Source organism: Vidua chalybeata, chromosome 3 (genome assembly GCF_026979565.1).
Source record: "Vidua chalybeata isolate OUT-0048 chromosome 3, bVidCha1 merged haplotype, whole genome shotgun sequence".
In the NCBI taxonomy this organism is placed as follows: domain Eukaryota; kingdom Metazoa; phylum Chordata; class Aves; order Passeriformes; family Viduidae; genus Vidua; species Vidua chalybeata.
In genome coordinates this window covers 18,389,294-18,416,966 of record NC_071532.1, presented here as the reverse complement: position 1 = coordinate 18,416,966, position 27,673 = coordinate 18,389,294, and the positions used below count along the sequence as shown (strand labels likewise).

At 35.9% G+C, this 27,673-nt stretch overlaps 1 protein-coding gene across 1 annotated transcript in view; it reads right to left on the bottom strand.

The window, feature by feature from the left end:
• Positions 1 to 27,673, bottom strand: part of ZFAND3 (zinc finger AN1-type containing 3) — a 131,375-nt gene that overhangs the window by 84,502 nt on the left and 19,200 nt on the right. The window contains exons 2-3 of the mRNA XM_053937330.1: positions 13,878 to 13,918; positions 12,018 to 12,044 (exon numbers count right to left, since the gene is read on the bottom strand). Coding sequence (XP_053793305.1) covers positions 12,018 to 12,044; positions 13,878 to 13,918 — 68 coding nt within the window. The remainder of the gene's footprint in view (positions 1 to 12,017; positions 12,045 to 13,877; positions 13,919 to 27,673) is intronic.

The following is a 27,673-nucleotide window of genomic DNA, read 5'->3' as shown; positions in this document are numbered from 1 at the left end:
TAAAATGTGTTATTATTTGGTGAACATGTTTAAAGACTGATTCTTAGTCACTGTTAATATTTAAGAATGAAATTTAGAACTTCTTTTTGTTAACTAAAAAAACTAAGGGCTACATAATTCATTTACAAAATAATTAAGCTTAGTATTTGTCCTTTTTGTTAGATACTTACTGTTTTCTAGTTCATTTGTCTATTCATGGTTTAGGAATACAGCAAACTGGAATTTCATAGAAGGTTCACAAACACAGGAACTTAAAATTGATTATTTAGTTGAATAAGACATTATCTCAAATGCTTTGTATATTTATTTAGAGGCACTACTACTGTTAGTAAAAATGACTGCTTTTATGATAGTAAAATGGTAGTAAAAATTTCACAGAAATCATCTTCAATTTGAATTTTTATTAATTATGTGCCATCACATCAACACAATTATCTGCTTCTTTTTTTTAAAAAAATTATCTGCTTCTTTTTTTCAACACAATTATCTGCTTCTTTTTTACTTTTTTAAAAAGTAGCTAGACTCTTATTTGAACACCTTGCTAAAAGTCTAACTAAAGAACAAGCTGTCATAAGACAATACAAGATTTAGTACTTTAATTATTTTCTGAAGTGTCCTAAATGAACATACACTTTCAAGTCCTACTGACAACATCATCTTCAGAAGTCTGAAGTGAATGAGCCACGAGTTTCCCTTCCTTTTAAGTTAAGGCATGATTAATTTCTCCAGCCCGGGTGTGTGGATGGAGTGACAACTGACCATTCTGTCTGCAGGGAGTTACTGCAGCTTGCTGTATGGAAGAGAAAACTGTTTCAAGTTAAAATAATTACTCTTGCTCTCCTGTAAATGGACATTCTCTACTTTGTTACAGTACCTGCAGAAAAGACCACAATAAGTATCTTAAAATTCCTTTCACCAAGGCATGGTCAGCAGTACACAGTGCTGCTCACAATGTCAGATGTTTATGCAGTACTAACTCACAATAAATATCTTATAAATCAACTGCAAAATAGCTTTCTTTCTGTCAAAAAAGAGCTCAAGTGGGAACAAATACATGAAATCTGACCTTTACATGAAGAAAAGCTCATTTAGTTACTACCAAGAAAAAGTGGTTCAGTTACAAAAGCTTTCAGCACTCTGCATTTCTAGATCTACTAGATGAACATTCCTATATACTTTTCCTCAGCTAGAGCATATCAGGACCCTTTCAAAGAAAGAGAAATAAAAAAAAAAAAAAAAAAAAAGGGAAAAAAGGACAGAGATGCACTGGAGAGAGACCTACTGCTACCCACGGCTACCAGATATATTGATTTGGAGAATATTACCAGCCATCTTGATTTTGGATTCAGACATACTCTTTTTTACAATTCAGTTGGGCACAGATTTTAGAGTTCATTTAGTAAAAGAGAAAATATTCATACTGGAACACTAGCTGCAGCCACATAGCAGCTATGATTTTCATGTGCCGATTATCAGAACAAGTCACTGCTATGTCTATCTTACATTAAACCTTTACAGACAAAAGTCTCCAGTTATACAATAATTTTAACTCTTTTGAAATAGCAATTATGGACACTAACAGAAGCAGTGCAGAATGAAAAATAATGTTTGAGCAATTTCTAAACATTAACTTATCTGCATCAATTGAGTAGATGTCAACATTCATTGTATGCATTTGCATTTTTGGGGTTATTTACACCTATCAGAATTTTCTCTAGATATTACTGAGTCTCTAGGAAAAAAAAAAAATAAGCCAGCATTGTCAAACTCTAGCTTTCAAATTGCTGCTCAAAGTGTTTCAGCAGATGGCAGCTCTTCTGAGAACTTGAAGCTAAGCACTGACTTTTCTGAGGCACAGAAAATGTCATGGTGAAAGACTCTATTCACCTACACTGGGATCAACTTTCTATTTCTTCACGTATTGCAGGGCAAGACATATCAACAGAGGAGAATGAAAGCTTGTCTATGAAGACCAGTAATGCTATACTAAATATTGCTAGAAGACAAAGGTAAATAGCACAGTGTATTTCCTTCTCAGCCTGGAAATGAGCCAGACTGGTATTTACCTCCACAAACACCCTGTAAGCAAAACACAAGACAGAAGGCAAAACTCCAGCATCTTTTGTTAAAAGAGCAAAGTCTGTAACTTACAGAATTACCAAAAAAGAAATGAGTCTTTTATTGCTGATTGAGCTCACTACAAACAACTTCTAGTGAATACCATGTCCACTTCAAGCAATCATTTGAGATGTAAAAGTGTACTTTTGGTCATTTCTAATGCTTACCAACCTCCCAAGACATCTATTGTCTGCTCATAATTTGCTCTCCACTTATATGGGACTTTTTCCACAGAGCTGGACAGAAATGCCCCAATCCCAAAATATAAAGCTCCAGTTATTTAGGAGCTGACACCTAATAAAAATGCCGCCAATGTTGCTAAGCTATTAATGCAGATAAATGCACATAAATACAAAATAAATGTTTAGAAACCTCCAAGGTTCTTCCTTATGCATTGGATCATTAACCTTGCACATCATGAAATTCATCGGTTCACTTATTCAAGTAGTAAATAGTTAGGATGTGGGTAAAATTAGTAGTTAAAAATATACAAACTAGAGGCTCCTTCCACATTTGTCTGATCACATTTGTCTGATCCTTTAATGAAAAGAAGAGAGTAAAAAATCTTACATTATGTTCTGAAGACTATTACTAGAGCTGCTTTTGTTGCAGTAAGAAAAGAGCAATCTCAGAAGATGGGACTCTACAGAAGTCCCCAATCAGGTTGTTTGTTCAGCTTCAGCATTTCTGATCAACGGTGACAGAGCATTTGTGTCCAACCTGACTGCCACCCAACAGCTCAGAATCAACACTCCTGATTCATGGTTTCCAAATGCTTTGGCCCAGTAACAGTTAACAGTTCCACATAACTGCATTTATTTATACTAGAAGATTGGGGGTAGCATTACAGGATGGCAAAATCCTCCACTGAGCTTGAAAAGTCAAGCAGTCTGAAATAAGGAAGTGCCTGATCTAATAAATTTTTTACACTTGTGATCTGACCTCTTTATTTAATTTTAAATTACTTTCATAATGCATGCAAGTCACAGAACTTCTCTTTTAGAGAGGACCCTTAACTTCCTCACTGGATAGAATGAAGGACATTCAAAACATACAATTGGAATTTCAGAGAAAGCAAAGCAAAGCTCCTTTCTGCTCTTGACTGTTTTAGGACGATTCCAAGGAAAAACCCCAAGGATGATTCCAAAGAAAAATCAAAGATAACCAAATTCTACCTACTTTCTCTGCTACAAAATTTTGACATGACTTTTATAATGTATTTATTGTATTTATTTTCAGGATGTTCAAAGGTATTCTTAGGTTCACCAAGAGAAGCATTAAATACCTTTGCAGTTCCACAGAGGTATGGAGGTGTGTACTTTTAATGCTTAAAGCATCAAAAAATTTTATGTCTTGAGGGAGGGAGATTAAGAAAGGACTGCAGTTAAAAGGCTTCTCAACGTTGATACCCAATATCTTTGGATGTTTGGCATTTGTGCTTTAGATGCTTATCTATGTACAGTGAACAAAAACATCACCACCTCTGACTCACACAAATGTCAAGATGGTAAATTACTTGTTTTCTTGAAGCACTAGGGGGTTAATGAGTTCTTTAAAGAAATTCTCTAAAGAAAATAATTATTCTCTATTCAGCTCAATGTGCAAATGTCATCCCTATAATGTTGCAATTAAGAAGGCATACCTTAATATTACTTAGTGGTAAGGGGGCCTATTCATTAGAAATATTACCGACCATGGTGCATTCAGAACGCCAAGCATCCTCACGTCAAGACAGAGTAGCTGTTTAAAGGAGATATTTTCAGCAAACAGAGCTTACCTAGATGGTATTTAATGACTTGTGATTTAAACCAAGAGATTAGGCCAATAATCTTGTGCTTTCCTGTACCCTGATCCTTTTATCATAATTAAAAAACAGTTACAATGCATACACACAGATTGGATTAATTATTACAGCACTATAACCTGTCTCGTCATTTCCTAAATCTTCAGTGCCAGATTCAGTCAACAGCCTATGCTTTCTGCAAAGGAAAGGAAGAATATTTTACAGGCTCAACTACCAGAGATGCAGTTATTATTTCAGGTGACTTTTCAAAAAAGGCCTTATCTGTATCTCCAGCATAGGATTACACACACACACCTGCCCCCATAATAAAGAGTCATCTACTTAAAATTAAGGATGAAGACATTCCTGCTGAAAACTGTTTTAAGCTACTTTTTTCTCCCCGACTAATAGTTAAGTGATATTAAATCACTTATTTATTAAGGGATATTTAAATGTGATAACAAGGAAAAGGATTATCTAAAGGGGTATTTTCCCCCCAATGCTTGCAAAGTAGTCCAACAGTTTATATTTTACCTTTTAAAAATTCCATCTCGTTCAGTGTAAAAGTATAACTTCTTTATCTCTGAAGACAATAGTCATTAAACTTCTCATTTAATTAATATGACATGGAAACTCACTCATAAACTGTTGGGCTTTTTTTAAAAAGGCAGGAAGTTACAGTTGTATTGACTAAATTTGCATGAGCAGTTTGCCCTCTGGTGATTAACTTTGTGAGAACGTTTTGCAATACATATAAGAAGAGTGTATGAATAAACAACGACTGGCATGTTTGCAGGCTCCATAAGAAAAATTATTAAAAGTTTTAAAATAAATGGTATGCATTAATTGTAGCAGTGCAGTGTGATTTCCTTTAAATTAAGAGAGAAACAAACTGGACTGAAGGTAAAAGTGTCAAGAAGATGAAGAAAAGAAATTCAACTGCAGAAAAGACATATACAGAAAAGAACTGAAATTCCAAAAGTTTGCCTAAGATTTCTGAAGGCTAAGACAAAACAAAGGAACAAAAGGTCCCTATCTGCATACATTTCTCAAGGGCATGATAAGCAAGTCCAAAATCAGGTTGTCCAAAATCAGCAGGAAAACAGTATCATCTCTCAGTAACTGATGAGGAACAGAAATGCAAGACAAAAAAACCCCAACTTGTCTAGTATCTAAAATAAATCCTCATTGACTGTGAAAAGGAAATCAAGTCAGGATCCTAGCTAGCTGTCTAGCTGCTAGATCACATTTCTTTCATATGAAATGGCTAAAGAACCAAAAAGTCATCACTTCCATTTCATTCTATTATCCAGATCACATTTGTCCCATACACCTGCTTTCCCTAACAGCTTAAATCACCTTAGCAAACAGCTGTACTTCCCTTATAGCTAGCTGCTCAACAAAAAGGTTTTCACAAGAGAGGTTGTTCTTGGTCTTGCCCTACTTGTGTATGCAAGGACTGTTGAAATATTGTCTGAGTTAGCTGCCATGACTGTTCACCTAAATTCTTTCTCACTGTCCTTAGCTAAGAGTTGCTGTTGGACAGTAACTAACTACTTCCATTTGGAGATGCTCAAGCATGTAGACCTACAAGTTAATAGTAATGACAAAGGAAAGGAAATGCTAAGGGTGGAATCTAAGAAAGAATTGCAAAGTAGAGTTAACCTCCTAAATCACTGTTGTGTCTTGCTTGAATTCACCAGGAGGTTTAGTTAGTTTGAAGATCAGTAAAAGCTGGATAATTTCTTCAATGATCAAAAATATTGATCATAAACACACATCTTCCCAGCTACCTCAAAACAGTAACTTTCTCTTGGTCAGCTAGCACATAACCATAGCACTCTAATAAAATAAATGCTGTTTCTAGACTCCTTTCCTTGTAAAATAACTTCTGAAATCAGCTCTTTCACCATCTGGCACTCCACCTGCTCTCTCTCAGCCTCCTGTGTGGCAGTACAAGGGGAAAGAAAAAGATAGCTGCTAGTCCTCTACAATTTTGATGTGGCATTAACAATCAGAATCCTAGAAAACATGCAGTCAGCTCAACAGATATCCTTATAAATTTCTAAATACTCCTCAGGCAGTAGTGCCTAACATCTCCAATGGCAAACTACATTTTATTTAAAAGACAAACCATGAATCTGCATAATACTTTTTAAAGGAATGAGCTGAATGTTTCTAAAACACTCACTCTGATATTGCCCTCTCTTCTCATGAAGAAAGAGTTAAATATCCTCTTTTTATTCCCTGAAGGCTGCTGGTCCCATGCAGAGGTGGCATGTTTTATTTAAAACATGCTCTCTCTCAGTAACCACTTGTTCTAATTGGCAAGGCAAGGCTGGGTCCCCAAAGCACATAGCTTGTTAGATTCAGTTTGGATTACAAAAACACGATGAAACAAACTGCATTGAAATGTACAAATTAACAGCTTAGGAGTGCACGACACGGACGTGGAATTAGATTGTAATATGGAACAAACTCCACAGGGAGGCTAAGGAACAAATCACTAGTGTCTCTATAAACTATAGAAGGGTTCCAAATGAGAAAATACACAAAAGAGAGCACAGACTTTTCCATAAATCAAGCGAATCGCTAAATTAGAAAAAAAAAAAGAATAACATTTCTTCTTCTATCTTATGCACACATTTATAAGGGAATGGAGTCATAAAAAAGTTAAATAAATTAAACCCATGGGTTGCGCATCCTCTATAGGTAACTCAAATTTCATGCTGGCAAAGTGCAAACATCATGGCAATTAAGTCGTATTTCTAAACATTTTTTTTACATCAACACAGAATCTATACACAAGAGACTAAATTACAGCCAGTGCTTCAACGAGTCATTTGGTAAGGTTACAGGTTAGAAGGGGAACAAGATATTAAGAAAAGAGAAAGAAACTGGCTTTACCATACAGAAAAAAACATACTAGAAAACAAAGCTATGAAAAATTTAAAATAATGTAAGTCTGAGGAAAAAAAGGGCTTGAGCACTTTTCTCTGCTTGTAGATCAATCTGTGCAATGGGACTGGCAATCCTGAGATAAGAAAACACATAGAAAACACCAGTGATGTCTTGTCAAGACAGAGCAAAAAATTAAATCAAGACTCTTTTGTAGTCTTTTCAAATAGCCAGTACTAAGTCATATTTTTGCATGGGTGTAATTTATATTTTTAACAAATGAGCCCCAGTCTAATTAGACTGAATTTTGCAAGATACAATCCTACAGCCACTAATGTCCTACAGGGTAGTTTGCTGATAGGATTGATTGACTGTAAAATGATAATAGTTATTAATTAAAAGGCATTCCATTTTACTAGACTGTGTTGTTGTAAAAGACACTTATGTGACAGGATAATGCCCCACTAACTTAAAGAGGCCAGAAAGAAGAAAAGAGAAAAAGAAGAATCTGCCCTACCTCAATACACAACATTTGAGTGACAGCTGTGAAAGAAATTCTTTCTTTCACTAACAATTGCACAGAAACTTCATGGGTCTCTCCTCCATTAGTGCTTGCCCCTTCCCACTATTTCATCCAGGCAAAGTTAAAGGAGGATGAAAAGGGACAAAATAATTGAGCACACCAAACCAGCAGCTGAGCCATTGGCCCTGTTGACACCCTTCATTGCACTGCTGTGCACACAGTGCCTTCACACAGCCACATCACGGAAAGGTGAGGGTTGTGCCTTCTACTCAGCATCTTCCACACCTTTTTAAACAATGCACAGCCAAATCCTATCAGTATTGACACAAAGCAACACAGGAGCACTATACTCTGCAGCTTCCATGCCATGACAATGTAGATATGGACACCTCAAGTAATGTTTTACTAACTTCACTCAACATGTGATCTTAACTCCAGCAAGGCTAGAAAGCTTCAGGTATCCCTCTCTCCCGAATTTCCAATTCTCCTGTATATACTGAGACCTAGGAAGGTACTGTATAAATATGCTAGACGATTTGATTGATATTTACTTTTGACAAATGTAAAATGATTATTCCTAAGCTTAGATCATACAACTGTATTTGAATAAATTAATTGTCTCCTGATTTGTATTTCCCCTCTAAACATTTAAGACTGGTTAGGGTTAAAAGAAGTAAACTAAAAATCCCTTCCTAACCTTTCCACAAAATATTGCCCTGTTTTAACAATACTAACAGAGCTACTAAGATTTTTAAATTTTTTTAAAGCCAAAGAATAATGCGTACTAACAGAGTAAAGGAACGACTGGGGTCAGCAGTGCAAATCAAGAGTATGAATAACTGAAACAGTTTATCCAATTTTTTCTTAATTCCATTTCATGGTGACTCTCTTTTTCAAGCTTAGCACACATCTCATATTTCAAGCTTACTAATTATGCTAAGACATCTTTTTCCTACCAGGTTTACCCATTTAGAAATTCTTTGGGTACAGAGTAAAAGAAATTGAATGCCAAACAATATCTATGGTTATATCTGAAATGTTACATTCTTTACTAGAAGGTGCTCTAGAAATATGAAACATTTTTGCTGCCACTGTAACAGCTACACAATTTTCCAAAGAAATGTTTAGCTTCAAGCTTGACTGTGTAATAGAAGCTAAAGATGAAGCTTGACTACTTTCAAATTCTAGCCGGTGAGGGTCATTTTTTGTAGCAAGCAGTCCATGTACTTCACAACACAAACATGTGAATACAGCAGCAAATTCTAACCTAATGAAGCAACATATTGAGGCACTGGCTTCTATTAGGAGCCAACAAAGGGAATACCACACTGAAAAAAGAAATGTCTTGTGTAGTGGTAAAGAAAACTAGTTCTTAGTGATGGTTTCAAATTTCTGGAAACACTTCTTGCTGCTTTTCTAACAAAATACTAAAACTCGTGGATTCACATCAGAAATTACATGCGAATGAAAAATACAAACATAACAGATTTGTATCATTCATTTTGGACTGAAAACTTTATGAACACAATGCTGAATGAAGCATAATTTAGTAATTACCATATAATAGGGTACAGCAAAAAAAGCATAATTTGAACTAACAACACGCAAGATGCACCTGCTGAAAAGATTTCCAGTAAGCAAGCTGAAAGCCTGACCAAGAATCAAATCAGCAGTTAAGTAACAGCAAAATCTATTTGGGCAGGAACACTGATTTTTGCCAGCTCATGCTTACAACAGGAGTCATTACTGCAAACATGGCAGCAGTAACAGACAAGTTCTAAAAAGTTCCCAAGATTTACAAAAACTGAGAGAAAAGGAAATTGTACTATTCAATAAGTCTGAGACACAAAAAACCTGCCAATTTTGTAAACTCCAAAAACTGCGTGCGACTTAAGCATGACAAAATAAAGGTCTGTTCAACAAATGAGGAAGGTTAAGATATGCAAAAAATATGAAGTAACTCTATAGTCAGATATCTAAGTTCAGGCAACAGGTGTATAATCTGACACTTCTAGACTCATATGATACATAGCACATATTAATGTCTATTTTTCTTTTTTACTCCTCATTAGATCAGGAACATAAAAATATAATTCAGGAACATAAAAATATTATCAAAGTTTCAAAATTTCATAATAACCTAGCATAGAGTTAAGCATACTTATTGAAAATACAGATGCAGTTCTAGCATACTGACTTTCTGCTACTATAATGAAGATTAAAAATTTCTAATTTTTTACTCATCAAGAATCCAGTAATTTAAAAAACGTGTTTTATTTCAACCTAAAAATAAGACTGAACTATGAGTTGAAGCCCCTAAAACTCAGACAATTCTTGGGTTGTATGGCTGAGTTATTTTTCAATTTCAGTGACGCTGATCTAGTACTTTGCACAGCTGGATTAAGGGATAGATATCCACCTCTAGAAGTTTCAATTATATGTTCAGACAGAATGCTATGATTTTGCTTCACAAATCCATGAATACTCTAATAATATTTTATCTTCTTCCAGTTTTGCAATTGCATCTCTCCACCAAACCATCCAGTGCTGCACTTACCTTTAGCTTCACACACTACTGAAAAAGCTGAAATCCATTTCCTATACCTCTCTTTCCATTGCTGATAGAACATAACACAAATTAAGCCTTCCAGGCTCACAATCAAATGGATTAAAGACAGTTTGCATTTCTGAGGCGTGATGTAAGTAATAAATGTAGTCTTTATTGTTTTCTCTATTTAAATTTTTGTTCTTACTCTGTAATAGTTCATTCTGTGACTGTTCCCAGAGGTTCCAATTAAAACTGAATTCTTGGGGTACCAGGTGCTGTTTCCATGAATGCAGAATTCCTGCCTGAAAGAGTCTACTTTATCAAGTGGCATTTCAAAAAGTACTCAAACAATGTCCCTACCTGAGGTTGATACTAGAATTTCCATAAACCTAATGGGAGCAAAGATAGGTTAATAAAGAGCACTTCTGAAAACTTTAACTCATCACTGTCCTGTATTTAATCACGCAGTTTACCGTATTGAAAGAAGAAAGGCTGCAGCATTCTTGAAAGATGTGGTGTCACTAAGGGAGATACTCTGGCCATAATTTACACTTTTTTAATTACCAGTCTGTATCCTGACCAAAAAAACACAAAAAAACTTTACTGCATTTGTATTCTAGATGCATGGGAAGTCTGAAGCAACGGTATCTTCACCATTTAAGAGTGTATTTATTTGAAGCACTTCAATATGTAGGGTTACTAGCTCTGTATCTGGAGACTCTGAGGCATTAATAACACATTTCGTCAGAACTGAATTGAAGACAGAATGTTGTGAAGTACTTTGCAGAAGTACAATTAACTTGAAATTATTTCAGAGGAGCTCTTGAACATTTCAGAGTCTGTTGCTTCTACAGGGTTTAAGTAAAGCAAGTCAGGTATTCCTTATTGGAACAAGCAGATGGTGTGAAGAGGAGGCAAAGACAGCTGAAAAGGGTAGCTAACTTCAAGCTCTTCTACAGTATTTATCAACCATTATGTGCAAGGTAAGAACTAGCCTGTGGAAAATGAATAGCAATTTTGTGGTTGTACAGAAAAGCTTAGTGAACTTTCTGGATCTAGATGAAAACACTGGGCAGTTACAGGCAAAGGGCTGCATGTATCTGTGCAGTATGCAGCTCATTCTTGCCACAGAAAACTGAACAGCTTACTTCTGTAATAACTTGTGAGCACTATTCCCACATTTAATGTAAGAAAAAACAAGGAATGTCAGTCTCCCTGCCATATTATCTGGTTGCTTTTGCAGTTTGTCTCATCTTTGAACAAATGTGGGTGAAAATTCAGTGAATTTATTTTGATAATAAATTTAGAAAAGAGAAGCACTTGGTCAAACAATAAGGCAAACTGACATTATTCTTTGCTCCAATTCTGGGCTAATTAATCTGATTTATGTCAAACTTGACCATTTTTTCCCCAAGGGATGGGTGTCATTGTTTAGGAATGGTATTCCTAAATTTAGTGTCCCACCAGAACTCCAAACCACAAGCCGCTCCCTCACTTCCCCCTCCCCTAGTGGCAGGCTGGAGAGGAGAATTGGACACAAAGGTAAAGATCTCAGACTGAGATAACAATTTACTGGAAACAGTAATGAGATAAGAAAATGCATTAACAGAGACAATATTAGTAACAAAAATGTACCAGAAAGAGGAGAGTGGTTCACATGCAAATGCTCAGAACTGCCATTACCCAACCACTCTCTCTGCCAGAATTTCTTGACTGGAAGGCAACCCCTTCTCCCTGGAGAGTGTCCCTTTCCCCCCGCCCCTGGCAATGAGGTGAGGTGGTACAGAATAACCTGCAGAAAGCAACCCTGTCCTGGCAGAACCAGAACAATGGGGAAGCCAGGAAATGAAGAAAAGAAGACTTCATGCTCATGTGTTTACAAACTCGCTGATAGTTCAGAAAGTCTGAAAAACCTGCTAAGATAAGGAGGTTCCATGAATAAATTGTACTGCACTGCAAACGGAATGTTTCATCCCTTGAGGACTTGTTGCCCTTTTCCCCTGATATATATAAGAAAGGAATGCTTACACAAATATAAGGGTCTTTCCTGCAGTGTGTGTCTCAAATTATTTTTTTTTTTAAAGGAAGACTGGATTCTTCCATCTAGAAAAAAATGAACAAAAAAAGTAATTTAAAGAGTTACTAACCTTTTTCATTGTGTGGATTTCTTTTTTCTGAAATAAAGAAAAAGGAAATGATGGTCAAGAGAAATAGTATTTTTAAGTTTTCCCTCTGCTTCAACACATTTGAATAAATAACCTCCCATTTTAAAAGAGAAAAAAGAGGAACTAGTTTTCACATCTCTTCTCTGGAGTGCCTGAAACAGTGAAAAACACCTTTCAACACCTTACTTGCCTAAAATCTTGCTACCAGTGGTGGTTAAATTTACAGAAACAGGAGTACATATCTTTCTGTATCAGTATGTAGCTAGAAACCCAGTATAGAAAATATGCTAAAAATATTTCAGTAACATCAGGGGAAAAAAAGAAAAATAGAAAACCACTTTTATGTTGGAATGATGACAATGAGAGGCTTTGAGTTATGACTCCAACAGAGTTGGAGTAGTTTTAATGCTACCTGTTGAAGGAACCATAGTTAAGATAAACTTGCCTTTTTCCACAGTACCTTCTACAGTACCTTTATTCAAACCACTAGCAGCTCTTTAAGTTACTAAAACTCTTCCAAAGACTTATGTCATTAAAATAAACAGGCTCTAAGGAACATCTTGAAAATTTAAAAACATAAGCTCTCCCACCCCCACCCCGCCAATCACAAAAGGTCTCATCTTAAAATTTTACAGCAGAGAAAAATTAACTTTATCAGAGGCAATGGCATTTCAGAAAAACTGCAGAATAGAAGCCAAGAATTTGTCTTTAAAAAGAAACAAAATTACAAACAAACAAACAAACAAAAAATGCTCTGCCTGGTCTCCTGGCTATGAAGTGTTGGGTACGCTGCTAAACTCAGCAAATGAGGGATGGGCTGTTTTGACATCTTAGGATCAGAATGCCTGCATTGCTGAGTACACAAACACAGTTACTTACAGTGCTAATATGCACATAACAGTCCTACTGAGTCCTACTGTTTGTGGCTGTGGTCAGTAGGGAAAGAGTACAAGAAATGACTTATACTTTCTTCAATATACCATTTCCAGAGACCCAAGCCTTTGGAAAACAGCCAGAGAAATACATTTTGCTGAACAACCTTTTAGCAATCTTTATTTCCCAGATGTTTGTTTAATGAAGTGATGCTGAACCCAAGATCTGAAATCTAAGTTAAAATAAATTTTTTGCTTTAAAAATGCTAAATAAGCTTTAAAGTTAAAAAAAAAAATGCTGGACCTTTTAATTTTATCTGTTGCCCGAAGGCAATTAAAAATCGTGAGCTATGACAGGACCTTAATTACAATTAAAAGTAAGCTTACAATACCAATACCAAAAAATTAATTCAGAAGGGCAAAACCAGAAGCTGCTAACAGCAAAAGGTCAAAAACAGTTACTAAGATTTTACATAATAGCAATGACCTTACAATAAGAAAATAATATGAAATAATTAGAACAGCCTACCGAAGTCTTACTGATGATTTAATGTTCAAGGGCTGCAAGTTAGAGGAATCGGAACGAGGTATTCTACACCAACTTTTCCTTTTATTTTTTTATTCATTCTATATATCAGAAGTTATTACAAAATAAATCCTACAAAATTCCAAATTACAATTCAGACCTATGTGTTGTGGAAACCACATCATCCATACAAGAGCTGTTCTGGCAGTGGAGCTCTGTAGTACAAGGATGTACCTAAATTCCCTAAACTTCAAGAACTATGTTTGATGGGTACATTTACACAAGAGGTTCGTGATTAGCAAATAAAGGAAGCACTAAAGTCAGGAAAATCTGATTACGTGTACACACTGAAGGAAAAGAAACCCATGCACAAATCCTAAGGGAGATGCCAACAATGTGGTTTCAATAATCTAAGGGAAACACAAAACCTTTTACTGCACTTACCAGCAAAGCATTTGGAACAGAGATTCATAGTCTTGCTGGACCTGGGGCAAAAAATAAAAAAAATAGAGCTAAAAAATTCATTATATTTCTAATCAATACAGGGAAGTTTGGGGGGCAATGAAGCAAGGGTACAGAGAAGGTAAGAACTTAAATGGCTAGGAATCAAAGGCAAGTGGCTAGAAGTGGCTGAATTAGAAATGAGAGTATGGAAAAAGACTTTGTAGGGTAATCTCTTTCCAAGAGTTTCCAAAATATGACTTCTACACATTTACTTCATATATTAAAATAAACTTACTTTACCATTCAATGTATATGTTACACATTCATCAAATTACACATTCTTCAAATCTTTGTATTGCAATGTGATAATGATAGATAGAAAGCACCAATACATTTCATTTGAATAGCAGACTCCCCTTGGCAACAGCTCTGCAGTCCTGACAAATCCTGAATACAATACAGCAATGGAGAGATTAAAGTATTTTACTTATAAGGACACAGACAGATGTGCTCTTGGAAGTCTAGCTGTAATGGTTTAACTGGCTGACTTTGCACTGACATGGACTAGGATAGTTCATATAATCCACAAGGGTGGGCTCAGATGTGAGGGCAGCAACCTTCAGCTGAAAGAAAAACAGCAGTAGAACAGCAGCAATATCTTAAGCCTCCCAGATGTCTACAAAGTGCATATGCAATTATGCCACAGGTGTTCAAACCTCAAAGTCAGTAGCCTCACCAAAAAAAAAGAAAAAAGAAAGAAAAAAAAAATTAAAGTTATAAGATCTCTCTAGGCTCCCATGAAAAACATGAAAATACCCAAAGCAATACAGTATATTTCCCCCAGTTTACAAAGAGTTCTCTTCTAACATCACATCTCCTTTACAAAGTGACCTGGAGAATATTCTCAGAAGTTCTCTATGTGTTGGATTATCTTTAGGTAAGAATGAACTGGCTTCTGTACACACTGCCCAATATTTAATTTGTACAGCATTCCTGAATCAACTCTGCCATTATTTACAGGCATTAACGCCATCCTGGGTAGGTTTGAAAGTACCTATTAACAGGCAAGGTTGTACCAAAACTGTCCATGCCTATAAGACCTTTTTTCCTCCCCAGGGCAGCCTCTAGCTGGAACGTATCATTTAGCCAAATTAGCTGCACCTTTCTCTCTATAAAAATGCACACAAAGAAACAACTGAGACTACCAAACAGGAAGGGAATTTTGAGAGGAGATCTGAGTCTAACAACACATAAATTATAAAAAAAACTGCTTGTTACCTTGAGACAAAAAAAATTGACAACTTTTTCAAAGCAATTGTATCACAAATGAACACATATCAGAATTATAGATTCCCCCTACCCGAATTTGCAGATGGTTATTTTAAATGACTTTCCAGTAACAAAGTAAATCCAGACCTGGTCAATCATATCTTGGTATCAGTCACACCAAAACATTACAGATGCTTTTCAATTCGTGCACATCTGAAAGCTGGTTTACATCAGGCTCAAAAATTCTGTAAGAACACATATCACTGGAGATTTGAGACATAACCATTTGCCAGCTACAGCAAGAGCCACAGACACATGAAAGCTAGTTTTAAATGCAAACAGTATGTGCACAGGAGAAAAGTTAATTCCCAAGAAAAGAAAAGCAGAACAGCATTTGTAGCCATACAAATATATCATCAGATTGGTAGATACCCAAAGATTCAATGTGTTGACGGTCTGCAAAGATTATCTACCTTCAAGAGAACTGCAATTAAAAACAGCATGGTGAGTCAACACGTACAGCATCAGTGTGCTGCAGTTCAGTACTCACTGCTTATGGGTTAGACCTTCTGGAGCAGCTCAATATGCCAGGCAGGAACTTCTCTGCAAAGCCATTAAACCCCAGGGGCAGCAAAGAAAAAGAAAGGCAGAGTTCAGCTGGTTCATACTGATGACATTGGAACGGGCAATGACAAATGTTTTCTTTGGTATAATCAACCATCTCATCTGTTAAATATCAATCCAAAGCCTCATACAATATTTACTTATCAGCACACCAACAATGGAAAACAGACACAAACACAACATAGAGCTCTTGAAAAAGAGAAAAAAGGCTGCCACGTACATCTAACGCACAAAACCCCATGAAATTTTCTGAAAGGACAGCACTATTGGACAGGTGACCTTGTAAGCCAAGTAACACTGTTACAGTTTCAAGGATCACTTTCCCTTCGATCCTTGTATACGCTTTTTCAAGGCACTCAAGTCAGTCTGAAACTGCTACTAGGATGAGAACCTGAACCTTGAGTGTTTTTTTATTAGTTTCTTTTACATAGCCACTTACGTGAGAGCAGATACACCCACCAACACTACATTCGAATTAAGAAAACAGCAAAGACAGAGTAGCCACATTGATCAACAATCAGCTTCTTTATGAAAATGCAATATTTAATTGGAGCAAAAGTTTCAAAAAGCAAATGCATTATGCAGTTTATGTACACCAAATTTAGCAGGTCAGTGTCTGTCAAGTAAAATGTTTGACAGCCTTTTTCTATACTGCAAATCCCTCCTCTCACTGCTAGGATCTCCTCTTTTCAGCAGGCAAGGGTTCACTCACAAGACTTAAAATTGAGCAAACCTGCATATTGCTGCTCTCTGGCGAAGCACATGTTAAGCACATCACTGGTTTAATTGCTTCTCAGTGACTCCAGAATTCAACAGAAGCTCATAGTGCCAGGGAGGAACATAAAAATGTAAAATTTCTTTGTTCCCGACAACCTTCTCAAATATATCATACACCTGCAATATCTGTTATTTCTAGGGACAATTTTATTTGAAACACTCAAAGTTCTAAAATAACAAAGTCTTAATCACAACACAGCCTTCTGTTTCCACTTCATAGGAAAAAGACGGTCATGGATGACTTTTAGGGAAGGCAATACAATTCCTGTTTCTAGGAACACATAACAATATCATCGCTGCAGTGGTATATAAGGCACGGCAAAGCTAGAATTCTAAGTTAGTCCTGGCAATGAGAATTGAGTGTTTTAGAATGCAAGTCTAGGATGACACACAGCATTTCTGCACCTTTCTTGACACCGCTGGCTTGGGATATGCTTCTGAATCAGGTATCAAATCACCACAATTTTTAACTGCACATATTATAGTAATTCCTAGATTTCCCTCATAAAAACTCAGCTTCATGCTGAACAGCACCTCATCCAGAATTACTCACACTATATATTTTATATGTACAATATCCCTAGAAAGTCATTTTTATACAGATAATTTATAATCTCTACTTGTACATAATTTAAGCTGGTATTCAGAAAGACATTCATATTTATAGATATATCAAGTCAAACAGAATGGCATTATCGCTGAGGCAGAATATATAGTTAAACCCTCTTTGGAGGTACTTCCATCTGTCAAAAAGAAACCATTTAACTAAAGTGTAATACAAAATTATTATGTAGATTGGAAACCACAAGGTGAAGAAAGCTGAGAAGGTCAAGTGGCAGACTAAGTTAAATGCAGAGGATACTTCAAGTCCAGAGGCTACAGAATGATAGCATGCAACAGTTCTGCAGGGTTTGGTCTGAGAACAGTGAGGGTAGTAAAACTGCCTCTGCTGTCAAAGGAAAAAACCCACACCCTTAACAACATGTCCATGAAAGCAGTAGCAATGACATAGGGACTTTGAAAGAGGAAAAAATGTACAGAAATGGGAAATCCTAGAAGTTCTAACATGTTTATACTTTAAGCAGGAAATATATTGCATGTAAGGGTAAAAATAAAATGCACACTTGAGGCACTCCAAACCATCATCCCCTTACTTGTACTGTTGTGCCTACAACTCGCCACAGCAAAGGGAACTATTTGAGCAATCAGACAGATGTGCACACAGACCACTATAAGTTCCCAACCTCAGAGAGATGCACATCTGCATCTCCAGTTAAAGGTGCATAATGAGAACTGAGAGCCAGCAACAGGCATTAAATAGCAAAAATCACATACTTCAAATCCTATACATGCTCATATCATGTACCACAATTGATATGTAACTAATTAAGAAAACTGAAGAGATTGCTTCCCTGATTCCATTTTCATATGGTACTTCCACTACATTCTTATGAAGGTGTGAAGTGGCTTTATCTGCTCCAAGAAGAGCACTTGATCTTATAAACTCAATTTTATGCTCTATACTATCAATTATTCCTTTTATTCCCTGCCGTTTTACAGTATATCACTGCAAGGTACCATCCAAATCAATGCACATTCTAATTTGTCTTCACTGGAAGTTTGGTTTTCCTTCCCCCTCTTCCAGTAAATGACTACCAATACAAAACCACATTCAAGAATGCAAGTGAATTCTAGCCCTAAATCTCAAAGACACAACTGTTAGATGCACAGCAGCTGATAAGAACAAACAGAGTCAAAAAACTATCTCACTCTGAAGATTCAAGAACAAGTCACATGTGGAAATTTTTTTCAGTCAGAGACTTAAAAACTTGACTGATCTCAAGATACTCAGTCTTCAAAAACAAACTTCTGCCAAGAAACTTGGGCAGGCACACCTAATAAATAATGATGGTTTTGGTAACAGAATCCTCCATTTTCCAGTAGATGATCAGGTGCTTCATAACTTCCCCATCCCATCCTTAAGGCAAAAAAACAAAAGGAGACCAGAAACACTAAAATCTAATACTACCTTTACTCTATACAAGTGCCAAGGGGAAATACAAAATGCTCAGTTTCACCTCTATTAGCATGCCACCCAGACTTAAGGTAATGGTGAACTAGTATTATTAGTGCAGATGCTCATCAATGACAAGAATTGTGCAGCTGCCTCAGAGTAAAAATTCTACTACTACATACAGGTATGTATTCTCAATGCTTGAAAAACAACAGCAGAATAATCATAATTCTTGAAACTAATTTTTGTTCATATGTCTTTTAATGATAGAAGAATAAAGGTTTTGGAGAAAAAATGCTTTTATGCAGCATATGTGCATTAGACATTTAAAAATATTAAAAACCACAGATCCTAATTAAGTATAACTATAAAATCCCAGGTTCTGCATTTTTATTGGAAACAAAGCCTTCCAGCACATCTAGTAATGGTTTGTTACAATTCAGAAGTTGCTATGACTTGGTAGCAGGAAAACGTATCTACTTCAGTGTCCCTGTAATTGCATTGGTGATTAAATGCAGCATGTTAAACGCTTCTTGGTCCCCTTCCAGCACAGCAATTACAGTGGGATCACAGTGTCACTACAGTACAAATGTATCTCAGCCCCTGAATGATACCTGTCCAACATTGTCAGGGGCCCTATGTTTGAGAAAGATTAACATAGTATGAATCATGTCACTAATTAGTTAAAACCACAAAGATGCTCAGCACATACTATGTCATGCATTTTCCAACTCATGTTAAATCAATGCATTTATACTAGTGTAGCTAATGATCTGTCACCATTTCCATTAGAAAGCAATTTTCAAAGCCTTAGACCTCTGCTAAGAATTCACTGTGAGCTGAATCCTGGCACAGGGCAAAAGCAAAACCATAGCAGACACGTTTACTTTCATCCAAATAAATTAGAAGGATTATTTATTATTAAAAGAAAATCGATCCTATTCTGTATTTCCCTGACACTTTTCATCATTCATTCAGAGCATCTAATGCTTCACCTTGTACAGGAGGGAGGTTAATTAGACTGTGTTAATAAGATCCTCAATTGTCCTTTGAAAGTTCTATATATCCTGTACACTACCTTCTGAAAAAAAGCCATTTTACTTTTCTAAATCAGAAGTCACCTCACTGATTTCATATATGCTGCATATTCTATATTTATACATCCTTTGTAATTTATAATCTTGTTAAGGGAATATAGGCAAATTTTTTGGGGCAGTTTAAACAATTATTCATATTTTTTAACTGAGGTAATTCAATTATTCTTCATAAATGATGCATGCCAAATTCCTTTCAAATAAAAGAGCAGAAGTGGAGCATGGCAAACACAGGTGGACCTACAGAGAACTTGGCAACGAGAAAGTCACATGCATTCAGAAACAGATTTTTAAGTGAACTAAGATCTGAAATTAAATATCTCATGAATGCATTCAGAATCTGTTCTTCATGAATGTACTTCATCATCTGTTCTATACCTATATGCTCAGGGTTAAGAACTTCAATTAGAAAAGTGTTATCAGTAACATTTTTTATTATTACAGCTACTAGAGGGGGTTGTGCTTTAAGAACATCAGTATTCTGGTGTTGGACTTCTCATTTTCACCACAAACAATTTAAATGTTGCTTATCATCTGAAGATTTTTGGTAAGCTGCTGAAAATGATGCTTCAGTGAACCACGCGTTCTTACCTCAATTTGAAATGAAATGGAGGGCAAACTTTATGAAATTTACAGTGCACTAGTGCAATGCCCTTCTGGCAGCTTTCCACACTCAAAAGATATGCTGATGTGCTGATACCTCAATGAAGTAGCTGGATCCTAGTTTATTATTTTTTCTAACAGGTACACTAAAGCATCCTTTTTAAACTCTATGACTGAAAGACTTTTTATGTTTTAAATACATAAAGACACTGAAGTGCTCAGTTGACAATTAGTCCAGAAAAGAACACAAACACATAAGTGGCAAGATGGGAGAATGTGGAAAATACACATTTTCAGTGAAGCACCTGAGTCTTGCAAAATACACAAAAACACTGATAAGAGTTTTCACTGAAAGCCTTCTCGAACAATTCTTAAAATAAACTGCAAAAGAATCCAGTGCATTTAAATGAGCTAAGACAGGTTGTGAGAACTTCGATCCGATTCATCTGGGTTCCTAGCTGAACTTACAATATTGTTGCCCTCCAGTCAAAGCTAAATGGTTCATATTCCCATGAATACACAACTCTATGCTTTAAAAAAACAATCTCAGCAGAAAAATCATATACCAAACATTCCTCTGATAACTCTTCAAAATATTTTTCAAGATGATGTATAGCCTATTATTTAAAGGACAATTAGAAGTTTGGAATTCTAAGAGTTGAAGAAGCCTTTACTGAGGTAGGAATAAAACTTGAAAGTTTTGATCTACCCACCTTCCACCAATTCCTCAAGGATATTATTTTGCTGTATATTGCAGGTAATAACTAACATTGCCCTATGACAACACAATCATCCTCCTGAGATTTACAATATGAGATATTAACTTTATCTTTTTCTTCAGATCAGACACTCCAATAAATGCTCTGCTGATAAGCACCACTCAAAAATCTATTCAATTTCTGTTATTCCTTTTACCACAAGATCAGTAAATAGATACTAAATAGTAAAACATTCTTAGGGAAAAAAAGAAGCTGGAAGAAACCTCAAGAAAGAAACCATTTTGTCCCAGGACTTAAAGGTATGGGTAATTACATATCAAACCTTGCCAGGAAACCCTCCTGAAGTACTTCCTGACCTGAAATGCCATATTTAGCACACAAAGTAGGAAAATGTTTGATTCTTGCTGCTTTTAAGCCCAGCGTGTCTCTTCGGTACACAATGCGTAGTGAAGCGTTTAATTTTTTTAATCTAAGTTCTTTTTCTCTGGCACAAGTACACTTAAGAATGCCTGCCATTATGATGGCTTAGAATGGTTAGAACATTTGAATTTCTGGCGCAGGAGGAGAGGAGAACAGCTTTGCAAAGTATTTCTGAGACTGCAGGGTTTATGTCAAGTAACATTTAAAAGGACAAGATATGTAAACTGGTTTTAAAATGCTGTTGTTGTATTAGTATTAACAAATCACACCAATAAAGTCTGGTATAAATATTGTGCCATGTGTGTTCTCTCAAAAGCTAGCAGAACATCAAAACTATAAAACAAGGTACTTTGTTGCAGAGCTCTACATTTTGTGTCTAACAAATCAAACATTAATCAAGCAAAAAGGAGTTTCAAGTGTTGACCATCCCAAACACAGAGGGAGAAGGCACTTGAAGGTGCATTACATACAAGAGATCTGACAGGATGAGTTAGAATCCCAATCATTATTTTGACTATTTCTTTCTATGAGTTAAAAACACAGGAAGTTAGGTTCAGAAATAAAGCAGCCAAAACTAAAAGGAAAGAGTATCCCTTGGACAAAGCAAGAAAACATTACTATTCTGAGATGGGTAAGGAGCTATGTCCTATTTAGTAATGACAAGGTTGTCCAGCAGGATCTCTCACCTGCCTAGACAACCCCAAAAAGCAGCAATGAAAGACATTTTGTAAATGAGAGACGAACTGCCTTTTATGGTTCTCTGAACTCCTTGGTTATTGAATCCTTCTGGAACTGCACACCATGATAGAATTGTGGCACTTCTTGAAAAGCACCTAAAGAATTTTGATACAGTGCCTGCAATCCTATCTTACAACACTGCTCATAAACACATCTGAAAGAAGGTACCAGTATGGAAGTTAGCAGGTATTTTTCCTCCTCCCCATTTAAAACAAGTTTCAGTAGTCCCCAAAAGTTTGCCTGGATGTTCACCACGGGAAATTCACTTTCTTCCATCCTAGCCTGCCTTATACCCAATTGTACAGTCAAAGAAGCAATGGGGTTCTTACTCTGGTCTGTTCTACATCTGACTGACTACACACAGACATTTTCAGTTCTCAGGTGTGAAAATGCAGCTATGTCTCATGATTCTATTTTAGAAAAGAAGAGTACTTCAGCTCCTCCTCAGGAATTTGAATTGTATTAAGATTATACCTACACAAGGAGTAATTTGCCAGTTATCCAAACAAAACATTCCTGGAAGCAGATCTACCTTCACTGTCAGAAAACAATTCCGCCCTGCTGTTACAATAGCAGAAAAATAAGACAAAGAAAGTAGGAAAAAACCCACATAAAAAGTCACTTTTAAAATTGGAATGAACCACCGAAGATGATCTTACTGGTAGCAAAAGCAGGTTTACATGTTCATCTTGGTCATCCCAGAATTTTGGTCAATTTCTGAATAGCTCTCAGGTGGATGCCTGTGGATAGCTCTCAGGTGGATTTTTTATCTATCAGTTATGAGAGGATCCCACCCCCAAAAGAACTATCCCAGAGTAAAGAAACATAGTGTAACTCTCTTGCTATACTGCAGAAATTTTATGAACTAATGTTTTCAGCAACACATTACACAAAGTTGTGGCTCAGAACAACACTTCGGATGTTTAACCTTGAGAAGAGATATCCTCTCCTAAGCACTTTGGAGTTTTCTAACAGTTCAGCATCATTCCAACCAATACAGCATTTCTAACCAGCATAAAACTGCTTACAAATAATTCCTTCACAATGTTTCTGTGTTAAACATTCAACTTCTAAAGCATCTGAAAAAGACTAAATAAAACAGGTAAAATTTAGAACAACAAAGAGTTAAGGAACAAACCAACACAAACATGTTTGGTAACACCACTTCAAAAAGAAACAAACCCTCAAAAAAAACCCCAAACACTACAAGCAAGAATTAGGCTGATATTAACAAAGATTTATACAGAGCAAGATACAAATCTGAACACAGAAAAAGGTGCGATTTTTTCTTTCCCACGCGTGCACTGAGGTACAAACACAGGTAAAGAAATACAACAGCAGTTACACACTGACCACCATTAGTTCAGTGAAAAATGACATTTGATAGGCTGGGACCTACAGCTCCATTGATAGTTCATATAAAGCAGCATCCTCTTTTCAGCAGTGTTCAGTATAAAGTTGCTTTCTCAGAAGCTTCTAAGACACAGTGGATACTGGCCATGGAAAGTGTCTTCAGCCCCAAGATCCTTCACTTGCTTTATAGAGCAAAAGGGGTTTGCTCTGTGAAACATCCTAAAATCAGTCCATTCTAAAACAGATCCAAAAGTGGGGGGTGTAGGAAATCTGCACAATTAAAAAATCCAAAATGAAATAGAAGTGCTTGAGAGACTTGAGTATTTTTTTTTAGGGGGAAGGGGAAGACTATTTTAGGTTTTTTGTTTGGCTGGTTTTGAGGTTTTCTCAAGCTGTGATTAAACACTAAACATGAAAGATATTTTAATATCTGAAAATCTCAGCTCCTACCTACATCTTCAACACAATTGCCAAGACCTGAGCTTGACCCAGGGAATGCTGCTCAATGCCATTCTTTTTTTCAAGTAAGGAATTTTGGAAAGTTAATGAGTTAACAATGTTGTAGAGTTCAGTAACTGAACTGCAAGTAAATGTGCTCTTTTGCTCAAATACTATGATTAATGTGCCCAGGAGGAACAGCTGCCTTAACTCTACTTTATTCAGCTATGTTATCTGAAAATTCTTCTCAATTTTACTTTGAATAAAAAAATGCTTAAAAAAAATTTAACTGGGCTAAAGAACTACACATTAAAAAATAGATTGTAATAAACACCGCGAGCCCATATGACTCAAGCCATAATGTCCAGAACTCGTGGTAGAAAAATAGGAAACAACTTTAAAATAATGTAATGCACCATAGTGTCGATGTCTTGCATTTTCCAGCATTCTGAATGCAAATGCATGATCTCCAAGAGCAACTACAACAGAAACAGTACTTCAAGTTTTTTCAGAAAGAAAAAGCATCTTAAATACCCCACTACAATTCTAGAGGGAGGAAAAAAAGATATTCGCTAAATGCAGATTTTAAACCTGACTAGCACTGATATAATACTAAATACTAAAATATTATTAAATCTTCTCATTACCCACAGTTAGGTTATATGTCTGGCTGCTGGTCTTTCTGTAATTGTAGCCATACAATTTGGTTCTACTATAGAAGAATTAAGTTTATAAAGTTACTTGTAATAAAGGTTTCTCAAAACACAGATGAATAGTACCCTATGCATTCTTTTAGTAGACAGTATTCCAGTCTGCTATTTTCTTTTACCACATGTTAATTCAAGTTAACATGCACATGACTCACTGAATAAAACTAACATACTACTAGCCTATATTTATTAATTTCTTCACAGACAAAAATTGAAACTTTTCAAACAAACACCTGATAAAAAAACTCTCTGTTATGGGAAAGCTTACTGCATAAACTTTTGCATGTTTAACTTTCTCTGTAAATAATTAAACAAAAGGAAACAATTAAATAAAAGTATTTTGAGCCTTATTATGTAAATGTTAATAATTATACAGATGCTTTTCCTTTTTTTCTTTTAAATAGACCAATATCTTTCCATTGTCTTTTGCAGCTATATGGTCACTAACACTGTCATGGAATTGATCAGGAAATCAACAGCATGAAGTATCTTCCATAAGAAATAGAATGAGCACAGCACACAAAAAACAGCATCAGTGCTGAATTGGATCTATCAAACAAGTGTCACAATGTCCTAATGGAACACTGGCATTTTTATGCTAGATTATTCTGAGTTTCTTATTTTCGCATCTTTCAATTCTCTATACCTTTTCAAAATATTACATAAAACTACATTTCTCAAAATTCTAAAAGGAAGCAACAGCATTTGTTTCCACATATTGAGATTTGGTAGCTAATACAGCTAATCCCAGCAAAATACTATTATTTAAAATATCCATGTGCTGGGGATCTTGTCAAGAGTCCTCAATTATTTTGTTTCTGACTGTAACCAAGAACTGTTCTCTATGCATGTTTAACTGCAGCATGCCTGAAAATCAATCCCTTATATTCCACTATGAGCTCATCTGTACCCACAGAAGTGAAAAGAACAGACTCACAGATACATTTTAAGTATCTTTCTCCATACAGCTTGTCATCTCAGGCTTAAAGGACTCACTGTTTGAAATTTTAACTAACACTCATCACTGTAAATGCTACTGCTGTTATCCGTGACACAGAGCAAATTATTCCTTATGCTGTCAATCAGCACTGCTCACAATCTACTACAGCCATATTCTAATCACTTTCACATGTGCTAACTTCCAGCTACCACCCATCATACCTGGGGATTCATTAAATCATTCCTAGGATTTGTTAAATTGGAACCAGTGGCATGAACATCAAACTCTGTTATTTACTTGATTACTACCTGAAAAGACAGTCAGATCTACAACAAAAATACTCTCTAATCACAAGTTTAATCTTTATTTTCTTAAAGATATTATGGTGAATTGGGTGCAAAGGAAACAATGCAGGTGTTGTGATATGTATGCAACTACAGCCAACTTCAAAAGTATCTTGTAAATATAATTCCTGAAATCACTTGTTTTCCTGAGAGACGTTTGTGGTACGAGCTCGGCATGCATTAAATCAAAAGCGTTTCTAAGAAAGACCAGCTGTGTCCCACAGTGTTCACTAATACAGGAGGTTAATTATCAGTAAATATTCCACCTGGTTTTTTTGAGCACATCCTATGAAGAACTGGCAAATTGTTCCAGTGTATCTAATTGACCTACTAAGGGAAAGTGGACTGGACTCCGAATCTCAGTTTAGTTCTTGGCTGGAGTTTAGTTCTTTTTAAAGTCTGGAGAACTTTAAAAAAAAAATTAAATATCATATATGGCAATAAAAAAGCAGCAAAGGAAGTTGGGGAGAGACTGCTCATCTTTTATTAGATGGTGCTCACTTCCCCTTAGCCTTCACACTTAACCAAGGTCAGAAATTTAAATTTACTATTTGTTCAATAAAAAAATGTTCATGACTCAATATACTTTCAAATATACCATTGGTATAAAATCCATGGGTTGTACCCAGCACCCTTAAAATGATAAAAAGTACCCACAGAGGTAGGAGGTAACATAGTGCCTGTGTGCTGTGTTAACAAAATCCGTACTGAGGGTCTCTGCTAGTTTGCACTGAACATTCATAATTCTCTAAGTACTCTAACATCTGTGAAACATTTTACAACTCAAACTATTAGCACACATGGCTTTCTGCTGTTGTAAACACTGAATCAGCTGAACTACCAGAAACACTAAAAAGAATTTAATGTATAAAGGAAATACATTATAGAAGCAGGCTACCACACTCCAGTACCAATGGGTGAGTCACAACAAGACTTGCAGCAAGTTCAGAAGATCTTCTCTCAGCTCTATAAAATCCAAGTTAAATACATAACCTTACACTTGCATTGCAAAGCTCTAGTGAATACCATCTGCAGTGGGCACTACTAGATGATAATTTTGACTCCAAATACCCATGTCTGCAAATAAATCCATAGAGAAGGAATACCACTCACCAAAATTAGCATTCAGTAATCAAATACATTTATTTATGTAGTAGTCTTTTGTGTTATTAGAAGGGGAAATGCTGAATACTGTATTAAATGAAACTGGATCAATATTACAACTTAGCATATTACAGGATTCAGTACCACGTAAGCAAAGCAACCCAGAAATCTTGCCCAGTATAGAAAAGAAAATATGAGCAATTACACAAGCATGTATCTGTCTGCCTCCTTTTTACACTGTATTACAAGAATCCTGATCTATTTTTTTCTGCTTTTCTTTTCGGCACAATAAAACTAGCAATCAGAAGGCGAGTGAATGAACACATTGGAAGGTATTATTACCAAGGAAAGACTCTATAAAAACAAATATGAATATTTACTACATTTAAATAGAATGAGAGTCATTCACAAAATGCTGGACAAAGCCAAAGTGAATAAAATCATAATTTTGACTCACTTCCCTCAGTAAAGATTTACAGGAACTCCCACATCTGCTCTTGAGACTTTAGTAACTTCTGGAGAAGCAAAGAAGTAGTCTGACAGGCCCACCAGATCAACTGAAAAATTTCAGTCTTTAAGTGTCTCTATAAAGGTTAAAACAACAACAGAATAAAAGCAAGTGAGACCCTTTCTTTCAGTAGTCCCTTTT